Consider the following 23,963-nt stretch of genomic DNA (forward strand, 5'->3'; position numbering starts at 1 on the left):
AGTGCTGAAATGGAAAAATAGAAGTGCTGGTGCTCTGTATCAGAGTACCTGATTGTTTCTGAGCAGTGCCGATACTCTCCAAATAAGAGTATTACGTTTCTCTTGAGAAGTGCAGGTACTTTCCCTCTCAAATTAAACAAGCATTGGCATAGCCAATAGGTCTCGCCTTTGGACCTTATAAGTGTTTAGCCATGCAACACTTGATGTTGTTGCACCAAGGATATTGTGCTGGATAACTAAACATTTATTAGGTCCCAAAGACGAGACCTATTGGCTATGCCAATGCTTGTTTTGTCTGGTATTACCTCCTTCGTGAGCCTCGAACGCTGCCATTCTAGGCTTATGTTGGACACACAGCTTGTACAGCTGTTCGTAGTGCGCATATGATGTGTCTGATAATCTTGCACTGCTGTAACTTGTGAATCACCACAATACGTGTGTGAAGGGAACGCTGCATACTTACTTGTGTCCATGGCATGTGTGTGATATGTGCGTGAGCCCAGCGTGTACTGCTGTAACATGCGATGTACCATTTGTGTGGTCTGTGTACGAGAGGCTGCAATACTTGTGTCGGTGGTGTGTGCGTGACTCGTTTTCACTGGCAACTAGTGATGTGTTAGACTTTGTGTGAGAAAAGTTGAATTGCTACTGTCCGTGTGGTATGTAGGATGTCTGTAGGGGTGAAGTGTGCACTTCTGTAACACGCGGAGTTGCTATATATGCTGTGTGTGAAGGGAGCTCGCATTGGTAATGTGAGCGAGAGAGAGGGCGAAGCCTGCGACTGACAGGAAAGCCATCCATTCATGAGCAAAAGTTGACTCTGTGTGGTATTGTATACAATGCAGTCTTCAAAGGGCAGCTGGATATTTTTGTAGCGAGATCCCAAAAAGGAGTAGTCCAGCATTCCAGTGCAAAACAGTCAGTGGATGAAACGGGCTGATCCATTGCCGTATCGTGAGGTGGGTAGAAGCAAAATGTGAATGATTCTTGAACAGACTAATGGATGATAGATTTGCTGCTGTTTGAGATACTAAAGGTACAATACAGGCTCTGCCTGATAATAAAGTGTGCTGTTTATCATGTAGGCTTTAAAATGAAAGGTAGTACTTTAGGACTGCACAGGGCAGTAGAAGGAGACGGTGTTAGTGTGGATTGTTTCTTTATCTAGGTCTTTTGTTCTGGGACACTTTGCTGTAATATTTGCTAGAGCGTGGTGATATAGATTGTGATATGTACGTAAATAAAAATCTATGTCTGCCTAGGGTCTCCTGGCTCGTATCCTCAGTGGCGTAGCCAGTGTGTCCTGGGCCCTAGCGCAATGACTGATATAGGCCCCCTGACCGCTCATTGAACTGTGAAATACAGCAATAATCATGGTTAGTGAGTCCCTCTGTGTCTGGTCCTGGTGTCACTGCACCTGCTTCACCAATGGAAGCCACGCCACTGTGTGTTGTCTTCCGATTTCTTTGCTTCCTGCATAGACTCTACTTTGTCTCAAGCTCTCTATGATCAGTTACCTTGCTATCATTAGATTTATAGTAAACTGCACCTTATCGCAACTGTTAACAAAGTAGTAACCTTGTGGAAAAGTAGCAAGCACAGTGTCCAGCACAACATGCATTGGCAAAGCCAATAGGTTTTGTCTATGCGAGATCTATTGGCTTTGTCAATGCTTGTATTACTATTGTTTAAGTATTTAGTGAACAGTGCATTGAAATAAACTGCATTTTGAGATTTATTAATAATATAATTCGTAATGCACATGGCTACTCCAGAACGTAGTGTTCCAGCGGTAGGGAGCAGACACAATAAGCACGAGATAACCCAGTTTAAGGGGGGTTGTACTCTAAATAAAATAACCAGGTTTAAAAGATTTTTTTTTTATTCTAGTACAGGGGGATGAGTAAATTAACAGCGAGCAGGAAAGGAGGTGTTGGTTTAAAATTGGGAGATGAGGTTGTTAAAAACAATGGTGATGGTTTAACACAACTAATGCACGTCGAAGGCAGAGCTGCCGACCTTGGAACTGGGGGACTGGGTTGGAGTCTTGGTGCCGGCTCAACATCGAGTGATCCTGGACAAATCACTTAATTCCCCCTTCACCGTGTGCAATAGGGATAACAAAAAATGAAAGTGCCTGTGCTCATGTAAAGCACTCAAATATCCAATATTTTTGGGAACATGAGTGAGGAGATTCACTTATAAGAGACTTCTTCCCCATTCACTGAAGTGTTGAAAATAAACATTTAATGGAGGCAGCTCCTCGCTTGTCTCCAGACAGAGCCAGGAGGCTTTACACAGACCCTGAGCTCAAGCTCCCCTTCAATGACCTCTCCTTGCACTGCCACATTATAACAAAAAGATCAAAAACAACAAAAAACTACTTTTTCCCATTTTCTGTAAAACATGCACATTCTCAGCTCAAGCACCAGCGCCCAGGTCTCTCCAGTCAGTACTGGAAACCTCCCCGTTTCCGATCACTGTTGCTTAAGAAAATGTTAAATACAGTTAATGCAATATTAATCGCCTTTGGTGATATAAAATGTGATATTTGCAGGCGGCTATCTAGCTTTTGTAGACAGTGAGCCAATGCAAATAGCCACAGCCCGTCAGTGAGGAGGACGAGCCCGGTATTTTCAGCTTTTGAGAGGATTTTGGGGAGCTGAGGCCGGTGCAGTCAGGGTAAGACTTTATTCCCTCAGCAGTCCAGCGCCGGGCAGCAGGTGGGCCTAAGAACCTGTCCAGGGCTAGTTAAGAGAGAACCCCAGGACTAATAGTGATTTATGGGGAAGGGGCACACTGGCAGAGAAGGGCACACTCTGGGCAGGAGGTGGAGGGACGACTTTAGAAAAGAAGTTCGATGCATATCCTTCCCGAACTTTCGAGACAATGGGAACAGCAGTCGTTTGGTTAATTTTCGGACTTGTTCTAGTTGCCCTGAATGGAAGTTATTCGACTGCAATTTGAGGGAGCCGGTGGCCTCAAGTCGTACCATATAAGTAGGATCGGGGAATATTTCGAGTTGAAGGCGAGAGAGGAAAGAAGACGGCCTGCAGGTGTCCTCGTATGGAGTGCTCCATATCAAATTAAAAAATGTCAGCCGCGCAGCTGCAAAAGTGACGTGGCCGGACGAGAAGGGCGGGGGAGAAAAGAGGGGGGAGTGAGGAGGTAGTGCAAGCAGAGCAAGGCTTAATGAGATAAGCATGGCAGATGGCGGCTGTGCGCGTTCACGCGCACATGCACGCAACCGTTAGGCTAGGAAAAGCTTGTGGGTAGGACTTTGAAAAGCCCCTTACTAAAAGTTGAGCAAATGTGCATGCGCTGCTGTAGGCTCGACCTAAAAAGTGCTGGTACTCAATAACGAACAGTATCGGCCCATTTAAAGCACTGCTGCTACCGGTATAGTGTCATGGCCGGTGATATCATTACATCACGCGGCTACTAATTTGGATTGGTTCATGCTGATAGTGGCGTTTTTTATCCCCGGTGCGTGGAGAGGCTAATGAGCACTGGCACAAACTCAAGCAGGTACGATAAGGTTCAGCTAGGGTGAAGGGTAATTCCATGTTTTATCAACTAACATATTTTTAGAACTAGGCTGTACTGTCAGTAGATAGTAACTATAGTGAAGGAAAGCAAAAACTTCCATGATGACTATATACGGCAATTATACATACCAACATATGCAGATTAGCGGTCTATGAGAGGGAAATGCGCTTTTATTATCGACAATATATTGAGGAAGTTGTCAAAGTGACCAGTGTTGCTAGAAAAGTTAAGATGCCACTGCTATTCAACAATGCTAAAAGCACTGACAACGCCAATAGCTCTCTGATTGCAGCGACCTATTGGCTTTGCCAATGCTTGTTACTGTTGACTTCCCTGATATTGCCACAAATATTGCCTGCAGCAAACTCAAAGGCATGTAGTCTCCCATACCTTGCCAAATGCCCATTCAACGTTTCTTTGCAAATTCAAAACTGTACTAATTTGCAAATGTGGGCCACTTTATATTTACATCACTAAAGGGGCCACTTTATTTTGGCGCCCTTATTTTTTGTCCCAGTTCGACCCTTGTGCATGCTATTGAAGTCTTCTACTTCCTGCCGCTTAACTTTAGTTTTTTTTTTTTTTCTAAACTTCAAAAGGTCTTAATTGGAACACTGTTTGCTAGTTTCTGTTCTCCTCAGCAATCTTGAGCTGAGCCCTATATTTCCCGACTCAGTTGGACTGGCCGGTTCCTGCACCCACCAACCCCGCCTGCCTTTCGGAGGCAGCGGCTTCCCAGAGATTCTCCTGATTAAGTACCTGAAAATCTGGCCTGCCTACTATTTATCTGATAGTATGAGAGTTTGTTGTGTGGATCCAGGTGTGTAAATACCCCATGCATCATTCTAGAGATCTTACCCACTCACTTATTTGATCATTGATTTCTTCATTCATCTATTTGTTTTTTTATGGAATGAGACGAGATAATTCGTTCATCCTTTTCTAAAATTGTCAGATCGTGGTCGCACAAATGTCACCAGAATATTAGACGGGCAAAGCACGAGGCATTTATTGTTGCATGTAAACATTAGACGAATAGTAACAAATTGCAAGTTCGTTTGATCATTGGGAAAAGCGTCCCTTTCCTCTAAATGTTAATTAATTATAGATTGCATATTCTTAACAGGCACGCCCCCTCGAGATATTCCATCTTCAACGTCAATAGTGCAGATATCTTGTAATGTTGTGCGTGACCGGAAGACTGCCAGGACTGGAATCCCAACGCCTCACACATTTAGAATAAATGTATCCCTCCGCACAACCCGATCTCCAAGAAGAGGAACCTGGCTCCAGCACATCCGCCTGCGCCGATCTCCAGTGTTTGGGGAGCTGCAATTTAAAGAACAAGGTCAGCTATTAAAAAAAAAAAAGAAAAAAAATAGAATTTCGTAGAAAATTCAGGAACAGTAGAACCCCCACCATTTCTAATTTCATAAATTGCAAAAGAGTTGGTGTAGATAAGCACAATTATTTGCACCAGCTCTTGCACACTTCTTACAGACTGATCAGTGGAAGACTAGCTTTTTGCAAATTCAGTGCAAATTCGTCAGTCAGTGCAAATTTTGATTTTGGATCTAGTGATTGGGGTAAATGGCAATGAATATTGCCTTACACTGGGGCAATCTGTGTATTAAGCTCAGGGCCCTTCCAGTCTGCCTGTTTTCAGACCTGTACTCGAAAGGAGAAGTTATTTGGTTTTTAGGTTTAAACAACCCACTTCACTAATTAAATCCTTCCGAAGTAGTGCCATTTGCTGTATCGGCTATGCCTGCCCTATTGTTAATAAATGGATTATTGGTTCATCTCACTGCAGCATCACAGTTACATTATCATAGGAGCAATAGTAGTAGGTGAATCCAGGGCACAAGTCCTAAAAAAAGAAGTGGGGGGGACGCTGACGTCACGACAGGAAGTGACGTCACGAAAGGTGGCTTGCACCATCAGACTCATTGCCTCCCCTCGCTCACCCCTTAGATGCGATTGCATCAGAGAAGCCAACGCGTGAGCAGCGTTCTGAATGAGCTCCAATCTCGCCCCAGAGAGGCCAAAGAGTGAATGTGTGGCTCCATTTGCTCCAGTTATCGAGCTCCCGGTAAAATAAGTGGGGGGACGCCGTCCTCCCGCGTGGTACCCTGACTCGATCCCTGGGTGAATCATACCAAAGGGAGTTTAAGCCCTTTGCTTGCCCCTGCATTGTTCCAGTGATTTGTTTTCTTGTTCTGCTAGTTTGCAGCAGTGCCAGACTCTAGTTCAGAAATGCGTTATTTCGTCTTGCAAGCACCACTCTGTCGCAGAGGTTTATTTTTAGGTTTGGCTCAACAGTGCAACTGTCAGCAAGACATTTTGTTACCACTGTTTGTAAATATATATAAAATGGGCTCCACCCAGAGGAGTCTGACTTTCTCACATCATGCTATTGGCTATTTAGTGTATTACTCCGCCTTCCAGGAAGAAACACATAAAGGACTATTTTACATCTGAAAAGTACACTGAATCATGACACTATTTATCACATTCGTTTGTTTATCTCCTGTATGTATCTATTTGTGACTTCTCTTTTCCCAGCATTGGCAAAGGGCATGCCTTATAGTGATCAACTGCATTTGTGCAAGCAACACAGAACCCGGGCCGGGTAGGCAAAGCCGGACCCGATAGGGGCCCGGGCAAAACGCCATCCGGGGGCGGCGCCCCTCCCCCGGCCAACCCCCGCAGGGATTTAAATAAGGGCTAGGCCGACGGGTGCCAGGATTGGCCCCGAAGGCGTGAGCGAGCCCCCCCCCAATCAGGGGTCGCGCTCGTGGGCCAGGGGGGGGAATATAAGGGGGGTCACCAGGATAGGTCTCCACAATTCCCCCCCGGGCCAAGGGCGAGCAAAGAAGAATCGGCGCGGGATCACCTGGAAGAACCTGCGGCGGCAGCGGTGAACGGATTTTGGCGCCTAAAAAATCCGAGGACTCGGACGGCGGAGGACCCAGCGAAGGAGCAGCCCACGCTTTGCAGAGGTCGGGACACGAGCCTCTCTCAGCCTCCGACCAGGAATCCTCAGCAGCGGAAAGGCGGAGGGACGCGGCCGCCCCCGGCGCAGGCAGCGGGAAAAGGCAGCCAGCACTGAAGGACCCCCGGGGACGGCAGAAACAGGACGAACACCAACCTCGAGCTGCCCGGCTGCACCGCAGCAACTCAGGCAGCCTCTCTCCAGCACGCCTCTCTCCAGAACACCAACCGCGAGCTGCCCGGCTTCACCGCAGCAACTCAGGCAGCCTCTCTCCAGCACGCCTCTCTCCAGCACGCTTCCGCCTTCGTCAGTAACACCAGCGGAGGGGAGGGAGTTGGAGAGGGGCGCGCCCCCTTAAAGGGACAGTACACGTCCTAAAAGCAAGTTACCTCGGCAATAAAGGAGAAACCGGGAAAGAGGATGGCAAGCAGGAAAGGGGCGACAGGACGGAAGAGGCAGCCCCCCGCCCGGTTCAGGGAACTGCAGGAGCAGCCGGCCACGAGGACAGCAGACACAAGGAAGCGCAAGGAGGACGATCTGGACGAGGATCTATTGGACATGCTGGAACAGGCAAGGGCACTGGTGGCGCTGAAGGGCAGGAGCTGGATGGAGCAGCAGATCAAAGAAGCCCCCCCTGGGAAAGGGAGACGACGGAGCCAGGTGCCCACGCCGCCACCAAAGAGAGCAAAGACAGGGGGGTCTGCAGCCAACACGGCGCCCCCCCACAAGAACAAAACACGGGCAAACAAAGAGGGAACCCCGTCGCAAGCATCCAGGAGGAAGACCCAACCACCAGCGGTGCAGGTGTGCAGCTCGGACTCGGACAAGAGCAGCGAGGGCGAGGGGTTTGTGGCCAACACGGCGGCCCCGCCAGAAGGACCCACGCAGAGCACCCTGGGTAAGCATGGACTACCACGCAGCGCTCGGGGGCAGCCAGGGGGGCTGGGGCCACAAAACAGAAAGGGACCACAAGCGGAGTCAGGTACTACTCACAGCGCGACAGGAAGGGGGCCGTGGCAGACACCATCGCCTGTGAAGTGGAACTCTACACTGACGCAGCAGGGGGGTACGGCTTCGGGGCCCTGCTGGGGACGGCGTGGTCGGCAGGGGCATGGCCGGAGGCATGGCACACAGCAGGGTTAACCTCAAACATATCTCTACTAGAACTGTTTCCCATTGTAGTAGCCTTCCACATCTGGGCCCCCCAACTAGCGAATAGACAGATCACTTTGTGGTCAGACAACCACGCAGTGGTGCAGGCGATCAATACAGGAGCAGCGCGTTGCCCAGCAGTAGCGGCCTTGCTGAGGAAGTTAGTGGGCTGCCAGTTGAGAGGGAACATTGCACTAAGGGCCAGGCACATTCCGGGCGTGGAAAACTTAGTGGCGGATGCTATTTCTCGTTTCCAGTGGGACAGATTCAGGAAGCTAGCCCCGGGCGCGGACATGAAGATGACCCCGATGCCGGAGGAAGCGTGGGCATGGGTGGAAGCGGTTTGAGATGGTTGCTGGAGAATGCACTGGCCCCAAAGACCAACAGCCGGTACCGGAAATGCTGGGAAACGTTCAGGGCTAAAGCTGGCCTGCAGAGGGGGCAATTGGCCTCAAAAAGGGACATCCTGGATTTCATCGAGTGGGCTTTCAAGGAAGGGAAATCAAAATCTTGGGCACAAGCACATTTAAGTGCGGTAGCTTACTACACGAAATTGGCAGGGCAGGCCGATCAAACAGGGGGATTTGAATGCCGCATGGCCATGAAAGGGTGGGGTAGGTTGCAGCAGGCACCGGAGGATGCAAGGCGCCCCATCCATTTCAGATTACTTCAGGCAATGCTGGGGGCCCTGGACGGGATATGCTCCTCGAGGCATGAAGTCAAGCTGTTCCGGGCAGCGTTTGCAGTAGCTTTCTTCGGGGCATATAGGGTCAGCGAGGTGGTAGCCCCCTCAGTGGTGGAGGCAGGAGCAGCATGCATACAGAGAGAAGGGGTGGTCATGCAGGAGGAGCACATGGACATACTGCTAAGGAGGTCCGAGACGGACCAGACAGGCAAGGGAGTATGGACCAGATTGCGCTGCACGGACAATGAAGACCATTGCCCGGTATGTTTGCTAAAGAGGCACCTAGAGAGCGTGCAGGGGAAGACGGGGCCGCTATTTCAACACAGAGATGGATCGTTCCTCAGCCGCTTTCAGTTTATAGCGGTAATGAGGAAGGCATTGGAAGCGTTGGGCCTCCCCGCACGGGAATATGGGTCGCACTCCTTCAGGATCGGGGCGGCAACGACGGCGGCAGGGCTGGGCATGGGGGGGGCGCTATTAAGGGGATAGGGCGGTGGGCATCCGGCGCGTACAAGCGGTACATTCGCCCAGCATTATTATAAGTCCTCCCCCCCCCCCCCCTCCCCTCTCTTCTAGGCTCGGATGCTGCACGCAAGAAGGTGTGGATCGTGGGGCACTCGTACGTTACGCGGGCACAGCGGTGGGCAGCGGCTAGACGGGACTTTGGCGGTATCTGGCTGCGGGACACCGACATAGAATGGTGGGGGCGCCCCGGGATGAGATGGGGAGAGCTGCTGTCCATGGCGCAGGATGCGCGACAGCGGGGCAGCAAGCCAGATGCAGTGGTGGTCCACTTGGGCGGGAATGACTTGGCAGCAATGGGGCGAAAGGCACTCCTGGAAGACATGCTGAAGGGCCTCACAGCATTAGCAAGATTGACACGCCCCGCGGACATAATTTTTTCGGAAATCATCGTGCGGAGCACCTGGCGGGGGGCAATTGACCTGGGGGCGGTGGAAAAGTCTAGGAAAAAACTTAATATCACCATGGCAAAAGTATGTAAGGCGAATGGTTGGGGTTTCGTGCGGCATGGGTTCATAAACTTAAGATCCCCGGGGTATCACAGCGGAGACGGAGTTCACCTCACAGGGGTGGGTATGGATATGTTCCTGCTGAACATCGTGGGGGTTCTGGAGCAGAGGGGTTTCCTATGACAGTCGGGGGTAGGAGTCGGCGAGGGGGGAGCTCCCTCTGATCGAAAAACCATAGGGAGCGTGGCGGAGCTAGGCAGACTAAATTAACAAAAGAAAGGGGAGAACCCAGTAGAAGATAGATGAGAGGCTCTCGCAATGCCTTGGGGATGCCGCACGGCAGGGGCACTGAGGGAGCCAAAAGGGCGGCACGCCGCCAACAAGGATTAGAGACAATACTCTCCCCATGACCCTTGGGATGCCTCACGGCAGGGGCTCAGAGGGAGACAAAAACAAAGGACCCAGTCACAAGAAGTTAAAGTAGATACACAAGAAAGGCCCTTGGGATGCCAGCCGGCAGGGGCCTCTGGGAGAAGGGAGGGCCCCTGTAAGGTCACAGGGCGAGCGGGACGGCACTTGCGGCCCGGACAGGTCCAAACGGAGACCCGCCCAATCGGTAGCAAGCTGAAGCCTAAACCCGGAAGCAGGAAAGGCAGAAAGGGTTCCCTCCCCTCCCAGTTGATTGATAGAACTGGGGCAAGATTAACCATGCAGTATGTACATGACCATGAACAATGCGTTACGATTGTATAAAGTTTTTTGTGATATGAATAAACTGCGACCTTTTCAGGCACCCAACAGAAGTGTCAGTGGTGATTTGAGGTAGCAGAGCATAACAGGAGGGTAAGAGGGGGGAAAGCAGGGAGGGGAGATCCGACGCCTGGATGGGGTTATGCATACAGCATTTGTGAATGTCTGTTTTTACATGCTTTTTCGCATTAAAGTCTGACCTACTGGCTTTGCCAATGTTCTTAAGATTTAAGAGCAAGATGATATCGCCTCAATCAAGGAGTACTACTTTATACTCTGTCCCGGAACCCAGTGTGAGACCCTGCTTGCAATACACGGTGACAGAAATTGGACTACATCCCTAAAAGCATCAAAGCCCAGTGGATCCCAGTGTTTGCCTTGGGATTTGTGGGTGCTATAGGCAAATCACAATGCATCATAGTACACTGCCTGTCTGCATTATGCAGGGACATAGGAGATTTTGTAGAATAGCATCACCTTCACAGATGCAAAATGCCTGGTTAAGAATGATAATAACTAGGGCTTCTGGATGTATGCGATCAATTTTTTTACTATTTGATAGAAGTTTGTCAAATTTGCTTTCTGCTGATGTTAAAAATACCTATCAATATTTATTTTGTGTTCTGTGAAAAATAAGCTGAATTGTGTATATGTCAACATTTATTTAAGTGGTAAATTTACAATCACACTTAGATGTATGCTTGGTTTCATCATTTTCAGGAGACGCATGTGCTATATTATGCTTGCTAGAAAACATCAGTAATCTGCCATTGTAGCCGTGGAAAGAAGTCTAAGGCAGCCAATTTAAAAACAAAAACAAAAAGATTCTGATGATTTCAAAACGTAATCCAATTACAGACCCATCACTCTACTACCCGGTCCTACAAAAAATCTTGAATCAACTCTCAACTATCTGCCTTCCTCGAAAGCAATAACCACCCTGACCCGCATCAGTCTGATTTCAGAATGGATTCCGTTTTAGCACTGACTCAGAGGTAATCATATTTCCTATTGAAATCAGAATGTTCCTAGATGCTGGAAGCTCAGCCATCTTAATCATCCTTTATTTATTTACCACTTTCGACACTATCTTCAACCCCACACTGGCTACCTGTCTACCTGGGGCTGAGGTAAGAGACTGTGCTCTCAAGTAGCTTACGTCTTTTTCAGCTGACCACTCTCAGGAAGTCTTGCTTGCTTCTTTTCAATCCCAATTCAAAGGCATCAAATAAGGTGTCCCCCAAGGCTCTGCACTCCACTCTTTTTTATCTTTATGTTACCCCATTAGTGTCCTTGATCCACTCTTGTGGTTTCTCCTACTCCTTTTATGGTGGTGGTGCCTAGCTTGTTCTTATGCTGGTCAGTGATCTTGCACAAGCAAGGTTTATACCTGTGAAACTCCAAGTATGGCCCGGGGGCCACTTTCGGCTCTCCTGATATTTACATGTGGCCCCTTGGTCAACATAAGCACAGGGCCCCTGTTTTCTCAACTCAGCACTAACATTAAGAAATAAGTTAAATAAATAGGCAAGGCTTTATTTAAAGGTTAATTGAAGTTAAAGAAATGATGTGAGTAGTGTATCCTGCACCACTTAACTTGAGAAACACCTTTGCTTTTAAAGACATTTAATAGCTAAATTATAAAGGTATGACAGGGTCTCTTCAAAATTCAAAAAGTGTATTTCCTGAACATGCACAACCATTTCCCCTTAGTACGTCACATTATATAAGTGTATTGAGAAGTATGTTTTTTGAAGCAATAGTTTTCAAACATGAATTTACAAACATTCAAATCTCACTACGCCCAACCCTCCCACCTCCCGGACAACAACGTCAGTAGTGAACAAGATGCAAGTCAGTTGTTAAGTGCACTCTTTGGGCTGGTTTCCTATAATACATGGACATTATAGTTTATTAAATTAAACACAGGAGAAGGTTTTGTACAAGGGACATGCTGAAGTCATGTATTTTGATGTCCTTTAATATGTGGTACTGGGGAAAAAGAAGGAAAACTGAAATAAAACAATTGCCTAGGATCACACAATTTGTTGAAGTGGGGAAGCCGGGATTAATCCCAGGTTTTCTGGTTTCACATTGTGCAATTCAGCCACTAGATGCCTATGTTTTGTTTCCCCTACACCCACCTTACCAGCACCGCCTCTGTAATACCCTGCTCCTGAGCACCACCCTGCTGGCATCAATGCGGCCCTCAGTCACATGACAGACAAAGGTTTTAGGCCCCTTGGGAAGGGCTCCTGAGTATCCATGATATAAACAATGTTTGACCTTAAGATTTGATTTAAAGGCTTTCCACTGCCTTTGGGACTCTAATTGGTGTCCTATAGAGTTCGCCCTTCTGCCTCACTTCTGTATCAGCTAAAACGCGTGGAATCATCTTTGATACCAGCTTATGTTGAAAGTTCTAAAAAAAATCTTCCTATAAGACTGTTTGAGCACAGGGGAATCACTGTTCAAGCCACCATTTTGGCTATACTGGATTATTATAATTCTGTTTTCCTTGGTCTGCCCAAAAACGCAGATTCACCTGCTGCAACTGATTCAAAGTGCAGCAGCCCTACTGCTCCAGGAGACCCGGAAGTACTACCAATATCCTGTCACCTGCGACACCTTCCCTGGCTTCCATTTGAGAAAAGATGTGTGTTTAAAGGTCCGCGCTCTTGCCGTCGGTCTGTACATTCTTGTGGCCCTACTACAAGACATTGTTTAGAGCTAATCGGCCCGGGCAAGCAAAAAGTGGCCCCCATTTGTATATTGCCTTTCCGTAAAACACTGCTTCGGCGAAGTTTTATTAAAAATAAGGGGGAGTGTCTCTGACAGAGGCATGTTTTTGTAACTTTATGTAGGTAAAAAATAAATGCATGGATTAGTTCACACTGGTGAAACACACCTGAAACAAGTGAGGCCACTTTTGCTCAGGCCCCCTTTCCCCGCTTAATATGCATACATTAATGGGCCAGCCCAGCGAGAGAAAGGGAGTGACAACTCTGCCTCTTGATAAAAGGAAAGTATTGGATGCCCATCTGCCTCCAGAAAGGCCACTCAGGCACCCACTGGGCTGCTGGCGGCATCCGAACAACACAGACATTGCCCTAATCGGCCCCAGGCCGCCCAAAAAAGCAGCCCACAGCTGGAACTCGGATAACGGCCCCTCGCCCTTTGCCCGAGAGCCCTCCTTACCAATCCGACCATGGCTATAACCCCTCTCGCAGACTAAACTCAACGTCTGCACACCGACTCGCCATTCTGCGTATCAGGAAAGCCAGGTTAGGTGGCCAATCTTTTGGCCACCTAAAAGCAACTGCCTCGAACACATTAACTACCAAGCTTTACGCCACACTGTCTCACATTTGTAGTTTAGGAACCAACTGAAAACCGATGTATTCACTTTATAACATTCCTACTTATGGTCTATAGCCCAAGAACACCCAAATTCGGATCGGAGCACTGTATAAAAGCTAGATCAAGTCAAATTGTAGAGGGAATTATGGTGTTCACATATGCAACTATTAATCAGTGGCGGCTGGCAGGGAACAGGGTTGGTAGAACCGGGGGATGGGGGTGCGTGTAGAATTAAATATTAATTTCGTTTTAAGAACACTTAGCTTTTCATGGCGGCTGTCTCTCCTCTGCTTTGGTCCCTTCTCACGGCTGCCTTCTCCTCAGCTTCGGTCCCGGAAGCACACAGGCTCCCCTAAGCCAATCACAACACTGTAATGCAGCATTGTCATTTGTCTGAGCCCTGTGGTTCGGCGCTCAGATGGGGACAGGGAGCCTGTGCATGTTCCTCACCAGGCTGTGTATTACAGCATAGTGGGGGAAACATGCAAAGTGCGCAAGACCGTTTGGCCAGCCGAAGACTGCAGCCTAACCGCCGTGCACACTTAGGGCCTCATTTATGAAAAGTGACGCATCACTGCGTGAAAACAGTGATGCGTCACTTTTCACTGCGCCCTCCCTGCGACTCCAATGATGCGTCATATTTACTGTATGACGCATCATGTCGCAAGGAGTCACAGATACGTCAGTATTTCTGACGTATCTGTAGGCGCAAAAGTGACGCATTGCTGGAGTGTGTCACGAAAGTGACGCAACTCCAGCAATGTGTCCTTTCACATGGGGCTTGCAGTCTTACGCCTGCTGTGAGGCAGGCGCAAGATATTGACGCATTTGCACCCTAGAAGTGTCGCAGTGAAATCTCGTAGATTTCACTGCGTTACTTCTACGATGCATACTTACGTGGGAACGCCCACCCTGCATACATTATACCTGACGCAGGTATAATGTAGCGCAGGGGTTTACAAAGTGACGCTTCTAGGTAAATGCATCACTTTGTAAATATGGCGCATCGTGGCGCATGTTTTACGCCACTGGTGCGTCACAAAAAGTGACGCACCGGTGGCGCAAAAGTGACGCAGGGGCTCATAAATGAGCCCCTTAGTGTCCCCACCACTCCTCCCCCTCTGACCCAAGTCCCGCCCCACCCTAACCCAGCCTCGTAGTGGAAAAAAAATGATAATAACGAGGTTATTATCAATATATATTTTTTCTGCTCTGAGAGCAGCGGGGTGACGCTCCTCCACCTTAGTTTGGGAGCCACCCTTGCTATTTATTGCAATGACATCTTTTTTTAACCTTCCTTGTCAATCTGCACAGATATTGATCCAACCGTAATGAGTGAAAGGCTGACGAGTCCCTCAGAAGAAGAGCTGCTGAGTATTTTTTCCGTTTTTAAAAATAGAGACAAATAAGTCCGTTGTTTCCGCTTGTATCTGTGTGTAAAAATAAGAAAAAACACACCTATCTCCACCAACGCTGTCACACTTAATTTATTGTCCTCAGAGGGACAAAGGCTGAGCTGCGTTTCAAAGGAATTGGAACCCGTGACCTGATAGTCGAAAGCACATCTCTGCGGTGGGTGTTTTAACTCGCTGAGTTACCTGCCTGTGTCTGAACAAAACTAAAAATAGAAGCCGTGTAGCTGCCCAGAATAGGCTTGACGGTTCTGGCGCGATGCCCACGTTAAAAGACACGCTGATCTTCCAAAAGAAAAATAAACAAGTTGTCCTAATTATTTTTTTCTGATGCTCCACGGAGGGACTTCAAAGGGCTTCAAGCAAAACTAGCCTTGGTTCGCTTTAAAGTCCCACAAAGCACCTTCGTAAGCATTTTTCAAAGAGCTGATATTTTTGTTATATTTGATTTATTTCCTTATCCTGCAAACCCGTTATAGTGCCAGGGAATGCTGCCTCCATGCTCTGTGGTCTTGCAGCCTGCTTAGCTCGTGCCATGATGGTTAGTATGGCATCTCAGCGGTTTGACAGCCTGCTGTAGAAATATATTTCTAAAATGAGTTTGCGCGTGTCAGACCTGGAAGCACCAACTCAGCTCTCCGCCCTTTTCAGGTGAATAACGAGTGGTATTCAGTTGGCTAATAGCATCTGTTTTTAATAGAATTGAAGTGCCAACAGAATATTCACTTTGTAGTAGGCGCTCTATGGTCAAAATGATCAGTATCCCGAATGTCTGTTGTTGCTTCCTGCTAGCCTTCCAGCTCAGCCAAAGTGCTCCAAAACTCCCAGTACCAACCCCCATCAACACCTCTCGGGCATGCCACTCTAGCCCCAATCCACTACCTTCTTGAATCATCTCAACACCCATACCTTTAGCCAGGTTTAAGTTTTGAACAAACTTACCATGACTAGTCACAAGGGCACACAGTATTAATCCACTATTTACCTCTAATCTTGGGTTCCAGAGTAGAGTGCTACGTGCCGCAAAGCACTTCAAAGCATTGTCTGGGGTAGTAAGCGCTATATGAATACAAATCAACATCTGCAAAGCTATGTTTGCAAGTGGTACTTTTTACTTGCAGTCTACTTTCTACTTACGCTGGTACTCAACAGCCCAGTAGGTGGGGATGCCCCAGCAGAGGCCCTGGATGGCACCGCCGAACTGCGCCAGGTTGTTGACTTGGTTGTTGGTGATCTGGTAGTGCTTTCTCAGAGCCTTTAGGTCCTTCTTCAGGTCCTGTTGGGCAGAAGGGACAAAAAATGGGTCAATGCGAAACTGGTGGTAGATGAGATGTGATTGACAGCAGATAAGGAATTAATAGTAATGACAAATATGATAATATTGACAGCAAATACAATATTGCGTATGTGTCGTATAAAAATGAGGGTTAAGAATTGATGGCAGACAAAGTTATAATGATGGGAGATGATGTTGTGAGGGAAGATAAGATGTTGGTGGCAGATGGGATATTATTGATGGCATACAAAATATTGATATACAAGATGTTACCAGTGGAGAAGGTTTTATAAAAACCTAGATAATATATGGACAACAAATAGGAAATGTTGAGGAGTGTGATCAAATAGTCACCAGAGAACAAGTCTGTCTAGAAACCATTAAACCCTTCAAAGCCTAGAGAAAAGACCTGCCCCTCCTGTCAGATTCAAGAAACATGCTGAACTTACTCTTCTGCTGTGAATAAATTCTTCAAATCGACCAAGTCCTGGGAAGGAGCTGAGCTGCATATGGGCAACTATGCAGATACCTTTGTAGGGCATGTGGTAAGCGATGATGTTCTGTAAGAGAGCGAGGCAACAGCGATGAATACTCACTCCCCTTCAAGTTTTGAGCAGTTCTGGCAGCCCCACCTTCCAACACACTGCCCACGCCTCATCATTTTAACATATACCATTGTTCAATGCAATTGATCCTGTCTCCATGATTACAGAAGTGTGGAATATGGTCAAACAATGATGTTGTGACTACAAGAGCTGCCACAAGTAGCAGTAGGAGTGGCCTAAGAGTCACCAAGCAGCCTGCATTGAGACTTATTGTTCATGACAGCACTCCCAACACCCTCTTAGATACAGATGAATTGGGTGCCATTGTCAGGTATGGCGAATTAATGGTATGTCTCCAGGAAGAGAAGGGCATGCAGGCTCTACACTTACCTGGTTGTAGTCCAGGACCACGTTGCTTGTGCTGCGTCCAGAGTAGATGTTAAAAACTGCCACGTTGACCTGCCTGTTGATGTTCACCGTCTGGTAGACATTGCCTCCATCATTCCCTTGGTTTATAACCTGGATTGACTTCAGGGGGAAGACACAAGAAACTACTGTGAATCAACGGGTGGTGGTGAAAAGCTGATCTATTTAAAGCTTGGCGCAGTCGGAAGTTATTGCGGACTTTTCCCACTTTCACTTTACTGTGTAAATGCAAAGATTTTAGATGGCGGTTTCAGTGCTAGCCTCATCTCTAGCTCCTTCATCAGGGCATCATTTTTTCTACTCCTGCACTTAAGTGTTTGAAGCATTTTATGGGCAGCAGAATGCTTTGCCTTTGATTGGAATGACTAAACTAGTAAAAAGCAAATATTCAACGCCATAGTTCAGTGGTGTCCTAGGTAAAATGATCAACTTGTGTTTGCTTCATTTTTCAGAGGAATGCGAATAACTATTACAATAGATAATACTTAAGCATAAAACACTGCAGAAATGGATCATCGACAGAATCTCAGAAACAGAACTATCGTGTGGACAGAATGTCATGTCAAAAACATCGAGGACCAAAATTTTGAGAAGGTAAGTGCAAATAGGTAAGTATAGATTCACTATTCTTAACTCCACATCAATGTGCCTTGAAGGTATGTCTATCGTTAAGGTACATATATGTGGAGTTATATATAGCAAAGCTTTGCTTACCTATCGAAGCTTACCCTCAAGATATTTTTGTTCTTGATATTCTTGAAACAATATTTGTCCACTAGATTATTTTTCTCCAATATTTTGTCTAAACATCACAGAAATACTAGGTTTCTAAACTATTGGCATTCAAGTTACAGTGATATCCTCGAATCCCTTGATATATAAAAAGATAAGCGAACAATCTTTGCATCTTAGTCCATTCGACTCACATGTTGATGGCTCGATAACCTTGTGATGTCGCTTTTTAACTCACTAGGCTTTCATGGCTGAGGTGTCAGCTGTAGATCCTCGTAAAACCTCCTGCTTTAAGTCCAGTCTACCATGCCCAGATCTCAAGATGACCTTATAGCCTAGTGCGACTCAACCCCTGGTAACCCTAGGGCCAGATGAGGTCGAAGTCTAAGTCTATCTTGGTTACATCTCTGCTCCTCGTGATGCTAATCGTTTTATGTAAGTGAAAAAAGTACCATCTCCAAGACAGCAGACAGATGGACAGGCAGATAGATGGATGGGTGGATGGATGGATGGGTGGATGAATGAATGGGGAAATGGAGGAAAAGGCAAGATAGATTGATGGATGGATGAATGGTAGATATTGGTGAATGAATCAAATGAATGCATTTAGATTTAGAGGGGATGAGTCGGATGAAAGGCAATGCAGAGGAGAGAGAAGCTAAGAGAGCAATACCTGTTAAGTTTTGGTAGAGCGTCTGAACATTGTAGGACATGCTGCTGAAGCATTTATGCATTCAATAAAATTAAAATAAATTACATTAGTTGAACTGAGCAGAAAGAGAGTGAGAAAAAGGAGGGTGATGATAGTGAAACCGAGTGGGGGATGGAAATAAATTGAGGAGGAAAGATGAAAGAAGTGTTCCACATGAGACATAACTCGCTGTACAGCATTCATAAACACACAAAGAGAGGTTAGAGAAGGCCGGATGAATCCGGATACAGGACAGAGGGTTCGAGCCTAGTGTACTTTTCATCTGCAGCCCTTACATCATCAGCAAGCGCTGGTGCCAAGAAGACTCCTAGAAGCACCCCGACCAGGACCTGCGAAAAAAGGAAGATAATTAATTTGGGTTTGACACAGCGCACTGGAATACCTACTCCCTCCTCCATACTGGCATCACGCATGCAGTGCTATGACGTCACTTCCTGCGGGCCTTGCCCTAGGAGCAGTGGCGTGTGATGAACACTTCCTTGCCCTACAGATGTTTCAAGTGTACCCGCCTTGATAAACAGAGTAGGGGTGCGGCAGGTGCTGCAGCACCCGCACGTGACCAGGAGAACATTCCGAAGAAGAATAAGCATTAAAAAGACCTTTTAAATAGCTAGTTTCTTGCTATGTTGTCTGTGTTTTTAAAGGTAGTCAAATGTCAAATATAATTTACCATAGCAAAGAGGCAACTCATGACCCACCCCTCCTTATTTTATTATCATGGAGATCACGTTATATGTGTCCTCATTAAAAATAAAGTCGCTTTGAACTGCGTGCTCTGGTCTTCACGCGGAGGATTGTCCCGCTGACGGAGTTATTCTGATTATCCCGGATTGTGTTGATTGTAACACTGGCAACTCCGCTCGCCATCCTCCACCTATCAAAGACAGTACCTATCGAAAGGGCATGAGAACATACCTTTGCTCGCCACACCACTACTCAGCAATTCCTCACCCATCAGGGAAGTGTTGATTCAAAGACACACTACAAGGCCCAACATCCACAGAATAGCGGCCTCCACTACTCACCAATGGGCCCCGGCTGGGTCCCATTGTGAGTATTTCTCTCTTTCTTTCACCACGTGTGGCACACACCTTTTGCACGGCTGCGCAATCGAACTCCGAGATGTCCCTACATCTCTAGATCCTGATGAGACCCCACAACTAATAGAGGGTCGAAACGTCGTCGACACAAAAAGAAAGCGAACCATTACATAGCGCATATCATTGTATAGGGCTGCTGTTCACATTGCATATACTTGATAATGGTCGACTTGTTTTGAAATTTGGAAACATTAAGAAAACTGTCACAATTTTCACTATTGTCCTAGGTTCCTGTGTTCACTTGGGACACTACGCACATATGTTTTTTGATTTTTCCTATGTACATATTCCTTTTTATATTTGAAATATAAAGATACAACTGTCAAATACTGGAACATCTGTATATGTGGTTTCTTCCTCCTCTGACCTCAACCCAGCCCCTCATATTGCGATTTCGCTCACTATTATCAATATTGATTTTATTAGCCCACTGTTGTCCTTTGTAAATACTTACCCTGGTTCCTTAGTGAGTAGCGTCCCCCTGTTCTGTTTCCCGCATTGAACTTAAGTGGCACTATTGCAGAGAGGAGCCATAGGCATAAAAACAAATCATTCTCTAGGTGTTTTCTAATATTTACACATTTTCAAATAGAAGGTAGGGTGGGCTTCTCGAAACATGAAGGAAGCAAAGATATTCTGTCGAGCCAATGAAAAAAGGTGGATTAATTTTATTTTTTTGTGTGTAATGCATCTATGACTTAAACTGCTCTGGTGTACTACTGTACATTTTCCAGTTAAAAACTGCCTAATTTGAGCCGGTGGTTGTAGGTGGTGGCAGGCACGTATTTTTCTGAATCAGGGGAAATGAGGAAGACCGAAAGAAAAATACTTTTCACCGCCACAAAGGGAGAAAACAGGGCCCTGCAAAAGTGAAATAAACAAGCAGGGAGTGGCATGAGGTGGATTTAAGACTATCAGCTTTGGTACTAGGCACGCTGACTATAAGTGCAGCGGCCCCGCCTTGTGAGCAGAGCTCCGGACACCGGCGCTCTTTCTTTTACAAATTAAGCACTGGTTAAAAATGATGCATTTGAAGACTCAACAGTGATTGAACTCTGTGACAGGGAAGGCAGGTCTCCTGGCAAAAACTGAAGCCCGAAGCACTATGTAAACATCATAGTAGGTTGCAATACAATACCATTCCAATGATATACACTCCCAGATTGTGTTGTATTTAATTTTGTGATGTTATTCTTCGCATTTGTCTAACTGTTTTGTGACAGCAGACACCACGGGCAGGCACCCCTACTCTAAAACATTACCCAGCAACACTGTCTATGGCATCCTTTCAGAACCACGTTCTGGAGCATAGGACTGACTCTTTCTTCCCTGCCCTACCAGAATGTCTGGCATGTTATTGACCCTGCTACAGAAGTCTCTGAAAATCATGGGCACAACTGTGACTTGTGACTCACGTTGTGCTGCCACACTAGCCTTGCAAAGGTCCCTTCTTGTCATGGGTCCGACCCTACCCCAGACCCGCCAATATGTCCACCTGTCCGACAGGAGGCTAACGAAGATAGCAAAGTTATTCAGCTGAGGGCTGCCTGTTATGTTTCACATTGTCGTTGAGGGTTCCACTGTTGTTAAAACAGAGAGTCCCTTGCTTGCAGGGACCGGCGCTAAGCGTTGTCGCTTTTGCAAAAATCTCACCAGGTTGTGTGTTCACATTTCCAAAAAGTAGCCCTTAACCCGCTCTATCATTTTTATCAAAACCCGTCTTTTAGAGTTTTTACGCCCCAGCAGTTGTAAATTGTAAAACAAGCTATGATAATACAGAAGCCAGAATCTATCAAAACCTAAAGTGGGTTTTACTACGTCATGTTGGTCTATGTATGCACCCTACTAATATAGGTACTGTCTTGTCTTATAACCTCATTCACCTTCCACAAACCTTCAGTTTTATGGCACCACCTGTACACCCAGCCAGTAGGTGCTTTATGCACCATTTAGTTTACTGTGAACAGCGTTCTTGAAGGATTACTGTTGCTCTTCAATAAATAATACATTCATAAATATTTACAAGGCGTGGCTCGGTTTCCTGCGCTGGGCATATTTAACGGGAAACTTACAAACATTAGCAATCAAGCCATTAATTCTGCATACATATGTGTATATGGAAAACAAGTCTTACACACACTGGTGATTTTGAGATGTTGAGTAACTATAGGAGAACCCGGCTGCTCTTTGACATCAGACCCATCAGACAGATTATTCCCTTCCAGCATCTTCAACCCGCCAGGCCAGGTCAGACCTTTCCCCAAACATACTTATAAAAATAATTTAATACTTTAAAGAAGAGGCTGGCATACTTACAGTGGTTTTCATCATATTTGGTGCGTGGCGCCCCTTCGGACACAATACAGATGAGGAGTGATGGCAGAAATGCTTGTGTTGCTTGGTGGTAATTCCCTGTTTATATACCCCAGTGCACGACCAAGACCCCTGACCCACCACAAGATAAAATATTTACTTATCTTGTGAAGCTGTGTGCAGAGAACTGATAACACCCACATTTATTTGCAAAATAGGATAGGTTTGAATGTTTCTCCACTACTGTTCCACCCTCCTATTCCGATTTTAAGGGTTGACAGCTGTACAGGAAAGAACAGAGAGGCGTGCGTATTGGATTAATGGGAAGGTCCACACTTGAAGAATGGCAAGCTGCAGAACAGAAGATGGAATTCATGTTTGAAAGCCCATTCATTCTTTTGTAGGGGAGCCGTGGAATGTGCACACAGTTGTGAATCATGATAAACCAGAGGAGACGTTGTATATTGCTGATTACTAATTTTAACAGGGATAAACTTACAAGATTGTAAATAAGGGAGCTGTAGACATTTTTCTGACATGCACCCTGTGATCAAAATTGCTTTTAGGCCCTATTGTGAATTTCAAGTTTGTTGTAAACTAGAGAGTTGTAGAATTTTTTTTATAACACCCACACACTCTGGCCTAAATTGCCTTTAGGCCCTATTGTGAATTTCAAGTTTGTGAGCAAACAATATTGTCCATATACTTAATTCACGCTACAAAATAAATCACTTTTTGGTACTCAAATTATAGCAACTCAGTGAAAGTCATTTTACTCCAGAAGTAGGAAAGTTTGATACTGATTCCTGCTGTAAGCACCTAACCAACTAAGCTATCTTACTATCTGCCATATGGATAGGGGAAGGAGCAATCCTCAGCCTTAGTCTTCTGCAGTATCGGAAACCTCTCACTGCCCAACATCAGTCTGCATTCCTCAGTCCTGCAAAGAGAGAGATAAAGAAAGGGGGCCTCAGACTCCCTACTTATTTGATCCATGACCTCTCTGTTTGAGAATGCACACAGGAATTCTCCAGGTAATTTTCAGTGAAGGGGTCCTTTACTACCGAGGACTGGACTTAGGTGGCCACATCACATATCTTCCTCTCATCTTAAAACTAAAGGGTTAATTGGAGGTTGAGCGACATTTGCCCCAAACCGTCAACTGTCTCGTCCACTATCCTATTAATTTCCTGCATCACATAATGGCGGGAGAGGAGACCACTGAATTTCTAATGGTGGAGACTCAGCTGGCCCTCACGACAGGCAAGCTATTCCAGAACAGCTGGCCCAATGACATCTGCAGGTGCCGTATTTCAGGATGGGATTCCGGCGTTGGGTGTTTTGTATCTGTTTTCACCATGGCAAGAATAAACTATCAATGCCACCCCGTGCCCCCTACATGCATCGGGAGAACTTATTTTACATTTTAAAAAACAACTCCCTGCTTTGGAGTTTGCTTTTGGAAACAAAAATACGCAGACGATGCCCACAATACTGGAATGAAATGTCTGGCTGGTTGACATGCTGCCATTTCACTCAATGTATTTTGGCATGACAGGAACAAAAAACCCAAACTTGATAGGTGTGCTGCAGTGAGGCGGCTGAGGCAGGGTCTCCAACACTTAATGATCTGGATGCCGGGCAAATAAACCTTGAATGACCCACATTGCACCTACCTAATGAATGGGTACTGAACCCAATGCCACCACTGAGATAACCACCCTGAGTTACCACACACTCGCCCAAGCTTTCTTCAACCTAGGGCAGGGTAAAGTTGGCCCAGAAGCAGATGCTTCTTTTAAAAACCAAACAGTTCATGTCCAAGGTCAGCTGGTGGATCCCAGGTCCAGTTGTCATGTAGGGGCCTCATAAGTCTTACAGGGACAGGAGAAGGATTTATATTCTGGGATAATTGATTTAGATGGGAAAAGTGAACCCTGAAGTGCCTTCCATGGGGTGACATGAACATCTTGTTGATAAGGATT

At 46.4% G+C, this 23,963-nt stretch overlaps 1 protein-coding gene across 1 annotated transcript; it reads right to left on the reverse strand.

Annotated features, from left to right (window-relative positions):
* Positions 1–4,533: 4,533 nt before the first annotated feature.
* LOC146784385 (gastrokine-1-like) lies at positions 4,534–22,086 on the reverse strand. The gene is made up of 6 exons (XM_085634532.1): positions 21,982–22,086; positions 18,841–18,894; positions 17,086–17,223; positions 16,600–16,710; positions 16,012–16,150; positions 4,534–4,878 (listed from the first exon to the last, which is right to left on the reverse strand). The coding sequence occupies exons 1-6, from the start codon at positions 21,994–21,996 to the stop codon at positions 4,784–4,786; spliced, it is 552 nt and encodes a 183-aa protein (XP_085490658.1). The 5' UTR covers positions 21,997–22,086; the 3' UTR covers positions 4,534–4,783.
* Positions 22,087–23,963: the final 1,877 nt, after the last annotated feature.

The sequence above is a fragment of the Triturus cristatus genome, chromosome 11 (genome assembly GCF_964204655.1).
Source record: "Triturus cristatus chromosome 11, aTriCri1.1, whole genome shotgun sequence".
Lineage (NCBI taxonomy): Eukaryota > Metazoa > Chordata > Amphibia > Caudata > Salamandridae > Triturus > Triturus cristatus.